The sequence below is a fragment of the Rhagoletis zephyria genome, unplaced genomic scaffold (assembly GCF_001687245.7).
Source record: "Rhagoletis zephyria isolate East Lansing unplaced genomic scaffold, Rhagoletis_zephyria_1.1 Rzeph_scaffold_00609, whole genome shotgun sequence".
Lineage (NCBI taxonomy): Eukaryota > Metazoa > Arthropoda > Insecta > Diptera > Tephritidae > Rhagoletis > Rhagoletis zephyria.
In genome coordinates, this window is record NW_016157693.1 from 107,454 (window position 1) to 125,019 (window position 17,566).

The following is a 17,566-nucleotide window of genomic DNA, read 5'->3' on the forward strand; positions in this document are numbered from 1 at the left end:
TAATGGAGGTCAATTAGTCTCGACTCATCCCTTATGGGTATAATTGGAGATCAATTAGTCCCCAACTCATCTCTAACGGGTACTATTAACGATTTAATGATATGTACGCACTTAGTCAATGAAATTTCATGTGCGGCGTTGGCACACAGATAGAGTATTCGCCTAACAAAACTGAGCAACCCGGTTCGAATCTCAGCTGGCGCAAATTTTTATTTTTATTTTTTAAAAGTGACTAGTCGCTTTTTATACCCTTTCGGGTATAAAGGTGAACAATTGGTCTCTTCATAGGACATGCTCGAACAAAAGCGATCAGTTCATTCCATATAAAGAGATCAAAAGTGGTATTAGTCGCATGCTCCTTTGCGATTGCTCCCGGAGTCAACCCGGATTAGTCCCATTTTTTGCAGGGTGTATATATGCACATATCTAGTACAAACGAAAACAAATCTAATATGCTGCGAGCTGTACTGATTGTCAAAAATTATGTGTTTGTTGTACATTTGTTCATGTTTGTCATTGTGCGTGTAATTTTCTAGAGTAGTTTTGTGCTCTCGCTATCTCCTTGTATTAACTCGTTCTTCTCTGATGAACATATGTGAGGATGATAGCGAGGCCAACTTATTTATATAAGGTAGTGTTACAGGAGCAGTTGAAATTTTCGTAAAAATGAGATTTTACAATGAGACTGCTCGCAAAATTTCAATGTTTGTGGGCAAAAGGTCCAACTTGATTGCGGATTGATTTGAACCAACGCTTTCGGCTTGCATTATGTCAAAAAGATGTGTTTGTTGTAATTCATTCTGTCATTTACTACCATTATGCGTAAGCCAATTCATGAAATCATTTCATGCGTTTGAGTAGAAACTGAATGAATGAACACCATTTCATGATTTCAATTAACGCGAAATAGAGTTTATGCACTTAGTTTTTACTCAGATCGATGAAATGATTTCGTGAATTGGGCTACGCATACATGTGATACTTATGCTTTTAATTTATAAGGTAATTTTATGTTTTTATACTCTTGCTACCACATGAATATATGAATTCGCCTTGGAAGATAGAAATCGAGTAAGAATAAATGCCGAACAAAGGAATTTGTCTTCTTTCAACTTAAAAAAATGCATTTTGCAAACAAAAGTGCGAACGTTACTTAGTGCCTTGGTAATGGCGAATTCGTAAGGATGTATTGATTGCATTATAAACATTTTCATTTATTTGTTAAACATACAATTACTTCCATTACAACCCGGTCCTATGGATGCTAGAAGCGCGAATTCATATAAGGTGGTATTACCGGAAAATGAATAAATAAATTATATGTATATCAGAAAATTAATAAGATGAAATAAAATTATTGTTTGATTTCTAACCAAACCTATGTATGTAACTCAATCGCCTAATGGTTTGCCGAAGCGTAAACATATGTTTACACATCCAATTTCGTGAGTAGGTACCTGGTACTCACACCTTTTTTAAGAAGTTTCACTTCTATCATGGGTACGGTGATACACACGCATTTTTGTTTAATGCAATATGAAAGTCTGTTAAGACCTGGTGCTTTCCCCTTAGAGTTGGCAAATGCATCCTTAAACTCGTCAATAAGAACATACGATTCTAAGTATTTAGCTGAAATGCTTCGTTTCCCAAGTGGCTCAAATTTAATGACGATGTTCTTTTTCGCTTTGAACTAGCACGAGAAATGGGAGTTGTTTGAGTAGTATTTAAAAAGTTAATTCTATATACTTATTTCTAAAAGGCATTTTTCTGTTACCAAACTATGTATATCACCTTTAATATTTTATCAAATTTAATGAAGGGGAGAAGCTCATGTACATGGGAAAAATAGTCAAGTTGTTCAAATTTAGTTATTTATTAAAAAAACGTGGTTTAAAAAGCTGAAAGCACTGTATGCCGTTAACAAAGCTCCATAATACTTCATCAAATTGAATGGTTGAAACACCATTTTGGAGGAAGGCTTCACTGCTTGAGGTAAATATAAAAACTTTTTAATAGGGTTGCCCCTGCTTAAAATATGTCGAGTAAAATATTGCAACGCGTTCAGGGAATGAAAGGCATTTAAATGCACTCATAACCAGAATTAATAATTTTGAAGAGGGTTGCCAACTATTTAAAAATTTATATCTATATATATGTATAAAACAAAGTTGCTTACGTAATACCGAGCATGGCTAGAGAATAGATTGTCCTGTGAGCTGTCCTTTTGTTGTGTTTGTCTCTTACCAAGGAAAATTTTAAAAAATTTCCGATTTGAAAATTGCGGAAAAATTAATTTCCCATAGATTTTATACTCGACATTTTTTTATTTACTCAATTTTGATCGTAATACATATTACAATTAAAATGGTTGCCCAGGTTCAAAATAATATCAATGCTAAACAATTATGCTGGCTAGGTTAGATTAGATTGCAAATTATTACCGGTTCCATTTACAGGTGCCGGTTTTGAAAAATATATGATGAAATTTTGTTTAAAAAAACAAAATCAGCCTTATCATGAGTTTCATTTTCCTCGCACCGGTTCACTTTTCACTTTTCGTCGAGGCTGAATGACAGCTCTGATATCAAAATAGATTAGTGTTGTGCGAATTTCGTCACGGACATAACGATTTGGTTAGGTAATTCAAAAGGGTTATGGAAGTTATGTATGCCTGCCTTCTGACGACCACAAAACCATAATCAGAGCAGATAAATGTACCACTCGAATTCATAAAGTGAGTAATTGATGAAAGTGTTGTACCAAAATGTTCCAACAAAAAATTAATTTTAGGCGAGACGAAGTTCGCCGGGTACGCTAGTGATAATTTATTTCCGAAGACCTGATAGACGTGTCACATCCTCCGAATTTTATACAAGTAATTTTATAGTTGATTGCAGAAGAGAATTCTTTAAACGCAGCACGTTGCGCTTTTTTAGCTTAGTATTTGAGAAGGTTGTTGCTGCGCTTGTAAATTAAAATACATATCTGTGAAGCTCCGTGTACCTTCATATTTGTGCCAATTTTGTTATTTTAGAATTTCAGTTTACAAGTTTTTGATAGCCATTGGTTTTTCTTAATATAAGAGCATAAATATGTCACCACAATGATTTTAAGTTAAGCGTAATTAGTTTTTTTTTTTATTCATTTCCGCATTTTATTGTATTATTTAGAAAAAAAGCACACCAAATAATTTCGTCATACGAAAATTTAACAAGCTAATTCCATTTCTTGCTCGATGTACATAAATACATTTCAAAGTCACTGTAAACCAGTAATGATCAAATAGAGCTCTTATCTTCGCCTGCCCATATAAATTCCATAGAATCTAATTAAAAACAGTCATGTGAAAAATATTAATGTTTTATCCTCATTAGCATAGAAACCCGATTTAATATTCACTTAATTGTTTCTTTTCTTTTTTTACAGCAACATCAGCCTTGCACATGTCAAATAATAAACTAAGTATTGATGCTTTGAACACCACAGTCGTGGAAACAGTTGGCTCAACTTTATCCTTATCTTCTGCGTCCATGGGAGCTGACACCGCAGCAACAGCGGAAACGACGTTCACACTATCGCCGCTGTCCAGGAACTCGCACAAAACGTCCAAACCTGTGAATGGCCGAATCATTAGTGCGATAGACGCAGTTGGAGACTACACCGGTGCGATGGTTAGCACGAGCACAAGTTATATGCCCAGTGGTTCGTCCTCAACAACAAGATTGAATACGTTCACAACCACCAGTAAGCTGCCATTTGATTATGCGCTTACAAAGAAATGGGCCGGCTCAGGTAAGTCGGGAACATCATAAAAATAAATTATTTTAAAATAAACTTTTAAACACGAACTTAACTTCTAAGTTGTAATTAAAAATCAGATTAGCCATACACAATTCCTTTATGGAGACTCAAAAAATACAAATTATTATTTTTTTCTAATAGCCAAAATCGACACTACTGTAGTCGAAGATATCACACTTAAATTTTGGTCCCGATTGGAGTCGGTAAAGGCGCGTCGCACAGGGGCCAGAGTTCAGTTTACCCTAGGAAGACTCAATAAAGTAAAATTAAAAAAATAATTAAACTTTTTTTTTAAGTATCCAGCTCTGAAAAAAAATCACAAGAATTATTTTTCATTATTTCTGTTGCTTAAAAAAGCACTTTGCTTCTGCTGCAAGGTGCATTAAACAAGGTGTGATGACAACTCAGGTCGGCTCTCTTTTAAGGTACTATTACCCTGCCAGCAATTGGAAAAGAATTTTATCGCCTATCGTCCGGATGTCACTTCTTCGTCACTATTGGAAGTTATCAAAGCGCTAGTAACTCATTTCACAAAAACAAAAAACGTTTCTGTCGCTTTCTATCTTCTTAAGAGGTGCTCTGGCGATTTTTACTCTTTGAAGTTTTCAAAATTAACAAGGCAAATCTTGATCAATCAAGTAAAATTATATTCAAGGCATATTTAATAAGGTAGAAGTGACAACTAGCTCGAACTCTCTTGTAGCTCTTGTAGTTATAATGTCAAAAAACTGTAAACAAACAAATTAACCCTATGAGTTGCGAGTGCTATGTTTGCTACAAATTAGTATCAATTGAAATTCAACATGGTGAAATTATACCAGGTGTAGTAATAAGACCGAGATGAAAGATTTGACCCTATCTTGTTTGAAAATTTGCCTTTAAAAATTTTTATAAGATAACCGAATGTCAGGAAAATAAAGCGAGAACGCTTTTTTACTACTTCACCTGTTTATAATTTCACCATGGAAATGCATCAGCATAAATACATACATATGTATATACTTATACTAATTTTAAGAATTACTTCAATATTACCTTCAAAGAATTTTAGCTGCATTCGCATCTTGTATGCACAAATACATACCTACATATGGGCAGAAAAGAATACCTCATAAAGGAAACCACGTAATTAAAGAAATGTTTTATGAAACTGTTTTAAAAATTTTTTTGTTTCTATTCGCCCAATGTTTTTGCGCGTTTAGTTTCTTATTTAAATATTTACTTCTAAAAAACATCCGAACTTATAAAAAACGATTTAGTGTTTTCTTCTACATACGTATGTATATCAGTGTAAATCTAGGTGCTAACGTGGTTATGTGTGCATAATTTTGTAAGAAACTACCCTGCAGTGAAACCCCAAACTAGTCAGGAAAAACACTAGTTTACAACTAGAATTTTCTGACTGAAACCGAACTAGNGCTTGCATTATGTCAAAAAGATGTGTTTGTTGTAATTCATTCTGTCATTTACTACCATTATGCGTAAGCCAATTCATGAAATCATTTCATGCGTTTGAGTAGAAACTGAATGAATGAACACCATTTCATGATTTCAATTAACGCGAAATAGAGTTTATGCACTTAGTTTTTACTCAGATCGATGAAATGATTTCGTGAATTGGGCTACGCATACATGTGATACTTATGCTTTTAATTTATAAGGTAATTTTATGTTTTTATACTCTTGCTACCACATGAATATATGAATTCGCCTTGGAAGATAGAAATCGAGTAAGAATAAATGCCGAACAAAGGAATTTGTCTTCTTTCAACTTAAAAAAATGCATTTTGCAAACAAAAGTGCGAACGTTACTTAGTGCCTTGGTAATGGCGAATTCGTAAGGATGTATTGATTGCATTATAAACATTTTCATTTATTTGTTAAACATACAATTACTTCCATTACAACCCGGTCCTATGGATGCTAGAAGCGCGAATTCATATAAGGTGGTATTACCGGAAAATGAATAAATAAATTATATGTATATCAGAAAATTAATAAGATGAAATAAAATTATTGTTTGATTTCTAACCAAACCTATGTATGTAACTCAATCGCCTAATGGTTTGCCGAAGCGTAAACATATGTTTACACATCCAATTTCGTGAGTAGGTACCTGGTACTCACACCTTTTTTAAGAAGTTTCACTTCTATCATGGGTACGGTGATACACACGCATTTTTGTTTAATGCAATATGAAAGTCTGTTAAGACCTGGTGCTTTCCCCTTAGAGTTGGCAAATGCATCCTTAAACTCGTCAATAAGAACATACGATTCTAAGTATTTAGCTGAAATGCTTCGTTTCCCAAGTGGCTCAAATTTAATGACGATGTTCTTTTTCGCTTTGAACTAGCACGAGAAATGGGAGTTGTTTGAGTAGTATTTAAAAAGTTAATTCTATATACTTATTTCTAAAAGGCATTTTTCTGTTACCAAACTATGTATATCACCTTTAATATTTTATCAAATTTAATGAAGGGGAGAAGCTCATGTACATGGGAAAAATAGTCAAGTTGTTCAAATTTAGTTATTTATTAAAAAAACGTGGTTTAAAAAGCTGAAAGCACTGTATGCCGTTAACAAAGCTCCATAATACTTCATCAAATTGAATGGTTGAAACACCATTTTGGAGGAAGGCTTCACTGCTTGAGGTAAATATAAAAACTTTTTAATAGGGTTGCCCCTGCTTAAAATATGTCGAGTAAAATATTGCAACGCGTTCAGGGAATGAAAGGCATTTAAATGCACTCATAACCAGAATTAATAATTTTGAAGAGGGTTGCCAACTATTTAAAAATTTATATCTATATATATGTATAAAACAAAGTTGCTTACGTAATACCGAGCATGGCTAGAGAATAGATTGTCCTGTGAGCTGTCCTTTTGTTGTGTTTGTCTCTTACCAAGGAAAATTTTAAAAAATTTCCGATTTGAAAATTGCGGAAAAATTAATTTCCCATAGATTTTATACTCGACATTTTTTTATTTACTCAATTTTGATCGTAATACATATTACAATTAAAATGGTTGCCCAGGTTCAAAATAATATCAATGCTAAACAATTATGCTGGCTAGGTTAGATAAGATTGCAAATTATTACCGGTTCCATTTACAGGTGCCGGTTTTGAAAAATATATGATGAAATTTTGTTTAAAAAAACAAAATCAGCCTTATCATGAGTTTCATTTTCCTCGCACCGGTTCACTTTTCACTTTTCGTCGAGGCTGAATGACAGCTCTGATATCAAAATAGATTAGTGTTGTGCGAATTTCGTCACGGACATAACGATTTGGTTAGGTAATTCAAAAGGGTTATGGAAGTTATGTATGCCTTCTGACGACCACAAAACCATAATCAGAGCAGATAAATGTACCACTCGAATTCATAAAGTGAGTAATTGATGAAAGTGTTGTACCAAAATGTTCCAACAAAAAATTAATTTTAGGCGAGACGAAGTTCGCCGGGTACGCTAGTGATAATTTATTTCCGAAGACCTGATAGACGTGTCACATCCTCCGAATTTTATACAAGTAATTTTATAGTTGATTGCAGAAGAGAATTCTTTAAACGCAGCACGTTGCGCTTTTTTAGCTTAGTATTTGAGAAGGTTGTTGCTGCGCTTGTAAATTAAAATACATATCTGTGAAGCTCCGTGTACCTTCATATTTGTGCCAATTTTGTTATTTTAGAATTTCAGTTTACAAGTTTTTGATAGCCATTGGTTTTTCTTAATATAAGAGCATAAATATGTCACCACAATGATTTTAAGTTAAGCGTAATTAGTTTTTTTTTTTATTCATTTCCGCATTTTATTGTATTATTTAGAAAAAAAGCACACCAAATAATTTCGTCATACGAAAATTTAACAAGCTAATTCCATTTCTTGCTCGATGTACATAAATACATTTCAAAGTCACTGTAAACCAGTAATGATCAAATAGAGCTCTTATCTTCGCCTGCCCATATAAATTCCATAGAATCTAATTAAAAACAGTCATGTGAAAAATATTAATGTTTTATCCTCATTAGCATAGAAACCCGATTTAATATTCACTTAATTGTTTCTTTTCTTTTTTTACAGCAACATCAGCCTTGCACATGTCAAATAATAAACTAAGTATTGATGCTTTGAACACCACAGTCGTGGAAACAGTTGGCTCAACTTTATCCTTATCTTCTGCGTCCATGGGAGCTGACACCGCAGCAACAGCGGAAACGACGTTCACACTATCGCCGCTGTCCAGGAACTCGCACAAAACGTCCAAACCTGTGAATGGCCGAATCATTAGTGCGATAGACGCAGTTGGAGACTACACCGGTGCGATGGTTAGCACGAGCACAAGTTATATGCCCAGTGGTTCGTCCTCAACAACAAGATTGAATACGTTCACAACCACCAGTAAGCTGCCATTTGATTATGCGCTTACAAAGAAATGGGCCGGCTCAGGTAAGTCGGGAACATCATAAAAATAAATTATTTTAAAATAAACTTTTAAACACGAACTTAACTTCTAAGTTGTAATTAAAAATCAGATTAGCCATACACAATTCCTTTATGGAGACTCAAAAAATACAAATTATTATTTTTTTCTAATAGCCAAAATCGACACTACTGTAGTCGAAGATATCACACTTAAATTTTGGTCCCGATTGGAGTCGGTAAAGGCGCGTCGCACAGGGGCCAGAGTTCAGTTTACCCTAGGAAGACTCAATAAAGTAAAATTAAAAAAATAATTAAACTTTTTTTTTAAGTATCCAGCTCTGAAAAAAAATCACAAGAATTATTTTTCATTATTTCTGTTGCTTAAAAAAGCACTTTGCTTCTGCTGCAAGGTGCATTAAACAAGGTGTGATGACAACTCAGGTCGGCTCTCTTTTAAGGTACTATTACCCTGCCAGCAATTGGAAAAGAATTTTATCGCCTATCGTCCGGATGTCACTTCTTCGTCACTATTGGAAGTTATCAAAGCGCTAGTAACTCATTTCACAAAAACAAAAAACGTTTCTGTCGCTTTCTATCTTCTTAAGAGGTGCTCTGGCGATTTTTACTCTTTGAAGTTTTCAAAATTAACAAGGCAAATCTTGATCAATCAAGTAAAATTATATTCAAGGCATATTTAATAAGGTAGAAGTGACAACTAGCTCGAACTCTCTTGTAGCTCTTGTAGTTATAATGTCAAAAAACTGTAAACAAACAAATTAACCCTATGAGTTGCGAGTGCTATGTTTGCTACAAATTAGTATCAATTGAAATTCAACATGGTGAAATTATACCAGGTGTAGTAATAAGACCGAGATGAAAGATTTGACCCTATCTTGTTTGAAAATTTGCCTTTAAAAATTTTTATAAGATAACCGAATGTCAGGAAAATAAAGCGAGAACGCTTTTTTACTACTTCACCTGTTTATAATTTCACCATGGAAATGCATCAGCATAAATACATACATATGTATATACTTATACTAATTTTAAGAATTACTTCAATATTACCTTCAAAGAATTTTAGCTGCATTCGCATCTTGTATGCACAAATACATACCTACATATGGGCAGAAAAGAATACCTCATAAAGGAAACCACGTAATTAAAGAAATGTTTTATGAAACTGTTTTAAAAATTTTTTTGTTTCTATTCGCCCAATGTTTTTGCGCGTTTAGTTTCTTATTTAAATATTTACTTCTAAAAAACATCCGAACTTATAAAAAACGATTTAGTGTTTTCTTCTACATACGTATGTATATCAGTGTAAATCTAGGTGCTAACGTGGTTATGTGTGCATAATTTTGTAAGAAACTACCCTGCAGTGAAACCCCAAACTAGTCAGGAAAAACACTAGTTTACAACTAGAATTTTCTGACTGAAACCGAACTAGTTCGAAAATGACCAGACTTGTACCAAGTACAAAACGATTCATTCGTGCCCGGTTTTATTTTACTTCGACATTTTAAAACAATAAAGTATGTACACAAAATATTATAACTTTTATTTGGGTATATTGTAAACCATTAAAGCGAGTACATATTCAATTATACCAAATCTGTTAAATAATGATTAATAATCATAATGATAACCAATATTTTTAAAAAAGATAAAAGATATAGTATTTATTGTACCTGAAAGCTTGTACTTTTAATAACATATAATGAAAAATGCATTTAAATTTATGTTCGAAAGTTTGAAATATTTATGTATTTATTTTTCCTTTTAATTAATACTCAAAATATTTAACACTAGTTCAAATCTAAGGCTGCTAAATAAAAATGTGTAATATATTAAAGTGTACTTAAACAAACGTTTTTATTGTATATCCATGAATTTATTCTATTGTTTGACTCCCAAAGTAGTGTTTTCGGTCCATAATTGGTCTAGTATTTTTCTGTATCTTTTGAACTAATGTGAGACTGGTATATTTTTGACCGAAATCTGACAATTGCCATCTCGTAGGACATCGCCATGTTAAAAATACCATTTGATTGCATGGAAAAAAGATAGTTGCCTGACTAGTTGGGCATGCGGTTCATACTAGTTGTGAGGTAGTTTACAACTGGTACATTTGACTACAGGGTACTCTTACTTAGTTCTGAACTTTCGTGTGCTTCAGGCATTTCAGGCATAGGAACCTCCCAGGCATGGGAACTGCAAGCGCTTAAAAATTTGGGCATGTAATAAAAGGTTCTTTCCCGTACGCAACGCGTGATCCCGCGGGTGCCCAAAACAGCCCATAAATCGTTCCCGTACTCAACAAAATGGGTAATAGAGAGCGGAAATTAGAACGTATTGGATCGTAAGTGTCTTCTTCTTCCTGCCCGAAACAGCCCGGACTCTTTCTCCGGGTAAAAATTGATAAACTGTCAAAGTGCATATCAGCTGTGTTTACCTGTTGCCTGTATTTACTTGTTGCTTTTAAGGAATAGTGAATGGCCTGTTGATTTATTTTCAATCTTTATATACTTAAAATCAAATTTGTGAAACCAAAATTCAATGTCCAAGAGTTTGCATTTAAGTGACAAAAACAAAAACAACGTGAATCAGCTGTATCTCAAATTCTGGGCACGAAATGTGGTTTTTTGCGTTCCCGTACTTCTGGATTATGTTCCATTTTTGAGAGCAAACTTTTTGCTTATTCTCTAATTACCGGCTTCGGTCCGGATTGTTAGGGAAAGAACCTAAAATCACTCGCGTTGAAATGATTTCCACAGAACTGCAGCTGTTCTCCCAACGAAGTCTCCTAACTTCGCAACTAGGCGCCTTAAACTATAGCACCACTTTAACGTATTGGCTATTGCCACACACAATGCAACGCTCGTAGTTCCTGCTCTTTTTCATTTTTGTATATGTATGAATCTATAAAAGCACGTGGTCGAAAAACAAAAAATTCATACAATTCAAAACTATATCAAAGCACGCAATTGAATTTTTAATGAAAATTAAAAAATGCCAACTTGGAAAGGGTTAAAAGTTATTCATCATTTGACATTATAGTCGGTGTTCAAAAGAGAGAAATGTCAAAATCACTTCTACCTTGTTTAATATGCCTTGATTATATTTTTGTTTTAAAATTAATTTTTTTTTCGTTAACGTGCAGGCAATCTTCTTCGAATAACTCTTAATAAAATTATGTTTAGATTTTAAACGGATGTGTTATTCGATTTATTGGGGCGTATTCTTGTTTTCGTACGAATCGAAAACCATGAAATTTTCCTATCATTTTTTATACAAAAATTTCAAAATTTCGATTCGTACGAAAACAAGAATATGCCTCATTATGTTAATGCCTTTTTACTGCTTTTAAAAACGTTTAGTTTAATTTCATAAAATATAAGTGCGTTTGAGCTAGCAATCTAAGCCGAAAGCAGGATAAAAATGGCGTAAGTAACTCTGCGGCTGTGGTTGCAAGCTCAGAGGTACCCCAAATTTCCTATTAAGTTTTATCAAAAGTTTAACCAACAGAAGAGTCTTCTTTAACACTTCAGTCTTTATCGCACAAGTTACTGTCATTCCTATCGAAATAGTTCCTAATTTCTGCATCGCATTCGTATCATAAAGACGTGACGTCTTGGTGGAACAGCTATTCCCGAGAGCGGATAAGAATTCGAAAAAATAGCGATATCATCGGCGATGATTTTCACAGAAATGTCGTGTCGTATTAGTAACTTCCGCAATCGAAAATGCTGGCAGGGTATGCCAAAAATATAAGCAAACGATTCAAAATTCATAAAAATTTTTTTTCAATTTAACTTTATAGGTTGGTTCTTCTGAGAGCAATGTCCCATTCAATCACACTTGTTTGAATACATTTTGTTCTGGTGTAAATTTTCTTTAAGAAATAAATATAGAAGCACTTTTTTCTTGAGAGCAGCAAACTGATTAGAGAATTTTCTATTTTTTTTTTTGTTTGTATGTTTTTATTTATTGAATCTTCTTTTTTCGAAATTAACAATAAGTTTTCAAATCTGAAAAGCTACCATTAAATTTAAAATTCCTGCGGCAATGCTTAGAAATTTTTTATTTTATATATATATATTAAACTCCTGCGCAATTCCATTTAAACGGCCTAACAAGACATCCGATCGCCGCGCAAATACTTTCCCTCCTTTACTCTCATCCACAATATAACCAGTAAACAACCTTCGGTGAATTTGGCGACTGCCTTCCTCGGGGATGAATATCCTAGGGATGAAATTATTGGTACACACGCCTTCCAAGCACGCAGGGTTGCTTTTAAGAAACAAAAAATAATTAACTCCAAATAGTTTCAAAAAGTATAGTGTAAAACGAAGTTTATTGAATAATTCCACATAAAATGGTATACATAATGTGACCAACAGCACTTCTTTCAGTACTCTTTTTGAGCCGTTGTACTTCGTACTTCGAAGTACAGTCAAATGTACTTCTTTGCAATATTTTGTACTCCCCAAGGCAAATTGAACAGGTAGTATCAGTAGAGCAGCTGATTTGATTTCTTTTTTTCAAATTATTCGGTCTCTAAAATGCCAAATATTTTTAATTTCTTCTCACAAAAAATATGGTACTCTTTGATTTAAAAGAAAAATATCAGAACAGTTTTTGACACTTTAGATAAGAGATGCAACAACAAAATACACATAAATGTTGCAAGTGGTTTTGATCACTTACATCTCGCAAAATAGTCTCTTATTGTACTTATCTTAGTCTTTGAGTCTCTAAATCGCAAAAGAAAACCGAAATAATTTCACATTTATCGAGAGTTTAAAACAGTTCGTCGGCAATGATTTTTTAAGTTATTTTTTGTTTTTAAATTAAATTGTTCAAAAATATTGTTCCCAGCATACCAGCGAAGTCCGCAGAGTGCACAATTAGGATTTCCTGTACGGTGCGCTGATGCTATTGGGGAGGCTGCGAAAAGAGTCCCAAAGGAGCATGCTCGCAGGAGAAAAGCGCATTCTCAATATAAATAAAAAAGTGTACTTTTAGGACTACTTAAATAAGTGATTTCGGTGCCCCAAGAAACAAAGACTCCTATTCACCTATATTATGTGAGAAGGACTCCTTAAATCCTCCGATGATAACCAAGACGGAGTGTTTTCGGTGTGCTCTGATAATAGACCGGAAAGGAGGCTTTACGGTTTTTTAAAATGTTCTTAATTTTGTTTATAATTAATAAGTAGTAAATTTTTTTATCATTTATTTTTATTGAAAAACGCTAAATAAAAAAATGATTTTTAAAAAAATCCTGAAATAAATCAAACAAATATTTTTTATCTTGTTTAAAATACGTTCCTTTTAGGTTTGGAACCACTTTGCTCCCGCTCTATAGAATTCTTCGCCAGAACCAGCATACTTTCTAATAAATACACCTGAAAAGTTCCAAAGTTATGCTGGATTTCCACTAGGCATTAAATAGCAGACATTTTAATGACAAACTTGGGCATTAAAAAATATTCTTGTCATTACCTTAAAAAAATAGTCATTAAATTCATTTCCACATGGCGCTTTTTAAATGCCTCCAACTTTTTGTCATTTCGATGCCTAGTGGAAATTCGGCATTAGACAAAAGTAATTTTTTATGCATTAAATGCCTTTGAAACTTCCATAACATCAACATTTCTTTTTGCGGTGTCCGTTTTCAAAAATATTCGGAAACGACGATCAGTTTCTTCTTGATTGAAAATTTCTTTTTAAATTCACCGACTAGATAACAAAACAACTAATTTTTAAGCAAACAACAAAACCAACTTCAATTCTCATATAAAAATTTAAGATTATCGTTAATTTCTTCACGATCCAATTATCTGATCTAAACAAAATTAGTATGGGACCACCCCTGAGTTACCACCTTTCCGATGAAAAGTTATCGATATCGGTTAACGGGGTCCACGTAATGTGGTTACATACATAAAAAAAAACATATGTTTCGACGAACTGATAACCTCCTCAGTTTTGTGAAGTCGGTTAAAAAACACTTTTTTACTCCATATTCAGAGCGCTCCACAGTTGCTGCCTATTGAAATGAATGTAGCAATGCTTTGTTCAATGTAAGACTTTAAAAATTTTTCCGTACAAATATTTCAAAAGTGGTCTAATGATTCTTAAATCTGAAATGCTTGTGCAAAGTTTCAGATCGAGCAGTTTAATTTGATACATGACTTGTACGATTAGTAGATAGCTGGGAATAAGCGGATTGCCTTAGAATAATATATAGTATACACAGATTTTTAATTAATAAAATTAATTTGTTGAATTGGTACACTGTTACCATTTTTATATATTCTGATTTTACCATTTTCTCATTACTTTCATACTATTTTTGGTTTCTAGTTCCTGTACTTCTTTGAGCTATGAAATAGTTGGTCACTTTAGGTATACATAAATGACTGATTTTCTAAACGATTTAAATAAAACGCATTTCATAACCTTTTTTGTGCAAACGGCATTTGCGAATTGATAGAAAAGTACTACGGATTGTAAATTTTTGTTAACTATGAGGTGAATGAAAATTTTCAACCCGGCCTGACGGTTTTGAAGAATTTTTTTGTTCTAATTTTATTACTAAGGCGTCTAATAAATGCATGGCTTTTAGTTCTAGAAGAATAAAAGTCAGTAAAGACAAGTCTTTTTTGTATAATTTCTGATTTTAATTGCTCAACTTCTTTTGCACCAGAGCAACTGTCAAAAATTTCCAGCAGTAAAAAGTTATGAATTGGCACAGCAGAAATGTAAAATTTTCTCGCCATAATAAAAAAGTTTTTTCAACATGGAACTTTTTTACTAATTGACATGAAATTACTATCTCAACGCTCGTAGCGCTGCCACTGAGGGCTTTTGCCAACTGATAAAAAAGAGAAAATTTGGAAATACCAAACTAAAATTTTGGGATTTCTCCTTGTGAATACGAATGCCATAGTTTTTACCTAGCCGTGGGACTACGCAAAATTTTTGACAGCTTGTAAATATGTATATGTACATAAAGTTGTTGGCGGTAATAAAGAGTCAAAATCAAAATGGAGAAAAGAACAAAAAGCGTACGTTAGTTGTCAGTTATAAAATAAATCCAATTTATTTGCGAATATTTGTTTATTCTATTTATTGAAAGGCAGCCACGCGGAAAAGCTTGTGTTAATTATATTGATAACAGAACCTGGCAGCTCGCACGTTGTCTAAATTCTCAAGTAACATAAAATCCACAAAAGAATACATTGCTTGTATTACCATCAATACGCCATGTATAAATTTTAACAACACACAAAAATAGAGCTTTCGCACAAACATTTGTTTGGTTTTTCAACACCATTTATAATTTTCTTTTGATAAAATCACGATTTGTCAAATGCTTAAATTTATTTATCTAATAACAATGCAGCACACAACCCTGAAATCTAAGAAAGAGTCTGAGGAAGGCCATTAAATAGCAGCACACAACCCCGTGCCTTCCTCAGGAGTGAATATAACTACAACAACAACGACTACTACAAAAACAACCCAAAAAGGTTGGTTACTGTCCAAGAATGATAGAATACAAGATTGCGCCAATGAGAGAGAATTTTTGATCGTAATTTTTGCGTGACGTCATCTTGATGCAATTGCGAGAGAGAAATGCCAAAACGCATATAAAAATATGTAAACAATGCAGCAAAATGTGTTAATTTTAATATTACATGGCCTAATTTTGCAGAAATCAATAAATATACAAAGATTGATTTATTAGGAACACGCAGCAATAATTTTTGACATGTAGCCCTTTAGATAAGTACGATTTTCAGCACATGACAAAATGGATGTTTTAACAGTGGTTGCAAATTCATGTAGACCAAAAGGAAGCAAAGTGCTTTATTTTGGAACGAATTTCCGTCATCCCTTGTCAAGTTTGGTTTGCAAACCACCCTGTCGGAAAAATCAACCAACACCAACACAGAAGCAAAGTGCATTTTTAGACTTGCCATTTTAAAAAGCCATGCAGAGTGCATATTTATATCTGTGGACGGTAGCCAACCACCATAAACTCCACAGCTGTAGACTCTACAGCTTTTATTTTATGACTTTTGTACCATTTCCGAGAGGATGCATGAGTGTGGCTTTTTTGGAAGCAAATATTCTATGTCAGTAAAACATAATTTAAGCTGAACTTTTAAATGTATAATAATTTGGGCACTGTTTTGTATTAGGTACGTAACAGCGCGGTAAGATGCCGCTTGAATTAGCGCCTGGCGACCTTACCCACTGGTGCATTACCTCATACCAGCACTAAAAGAATCAGGTACTAACAAAAATAATTAGGTAGTGAAGTTCATGTATCTATTTACTGTAGAAACTGCTTTTGTATATATGCCATTGCCAGCAGACTAAACCAGCAACTGTTTACATTCACCATGGAAATATACCTACTACAATTCACCAAGGAAAGGCCAACATAGTTCCATGTAGAAGCTCATAGCTCACACACATAGCACAAAGCTCGACTTGGTGTTTAATGCATGTCCTCCCCGGCAGAACTGCTTCCACTTTTTCGCCAGGTTTGCGTCCGTAGGAAACGAAAAAAAAACTTATACAGCACACTTTCCTTTTGTTTTCACTATTACACTTTGCCACTGCACACTTCATTTTGCTTTTTAATGTCTCAATAATTGTTTAAAACCACGCACAAATATTAACGCACAAATATTAAAATTATTATTTGGTTTTTTCGTATGCTCACATTCAACAATTGCACCAAGATGACGTCACGCACACAGCTCATTCTGTCAAAATCACAAAGAGCGGATTAGCGGTACCGCGATTGGCGCAATCTCTATTTCTCTCAATCGTGGTTACTGTCTATACTGTGCTCTCATCGTTCGGGTCAAGTGTGAGTAAGCATAAACCACTTTCTGCAAGCGTACGTAAACTACCGATCAATAGCAAGACGCGTAAAGTATTTACTTTGCCTTCCGCAACTACTGCGAGTAAAAGGTATTTGACAGTAGAGTACTCTAATGGTAGTACTTGAGTATTTTCGAAGAAAACATAATTTTGTGGTATCTGTCTAACGAATGCTTAGACATTTTTATACTATGAACCTATAACTCACTCCCGTTTTCGTGTTCAAAATGAATAGTCCGTCTAGTCTCCGTCTAGTCTAAAAAATATGTTTTATGTTAAAAACTATATAAGTAAAATATATTTAATTATATTCGCTCGAATTACATGAACTAATAAAACATAACTATTATGTGTAAAACATAAAACCAGCATAAATCGAAGATCCTTTTATTTATTGTGTTTTAAACTTATATATGTATGTATGTGCAT

The 17,566-nt window shown here is 33.6% G+C and overlaps 1 protein-coding gene across 1 annotated transcript in view; it reads left to right on the forward strand.

Annotated features, from left to right (window-relative positions):
• Positions 1–17,566, forward strand: part of dpr18 (defective proboscis extension response 18) — a gene marked incomplete at its 3' end in the record, with an annotated part of 204,664 nt that overhangs the window by 101,175 nt on the left and 85,923 nt on the right. The window contains exons 3-4 of the mRNA XM_017613081.1: positions 3,427–3,792; positions 7,883–8,248. Coding sequence (XP_017468570.1) covers positions 3,427–3,792; positions 7,883–8,248 — 732 coding nt within the window. The remainder of the gene's footprint in view (positions 1–3,426; positions 3,793–7,882; positions 8,249–17,566) is intronic.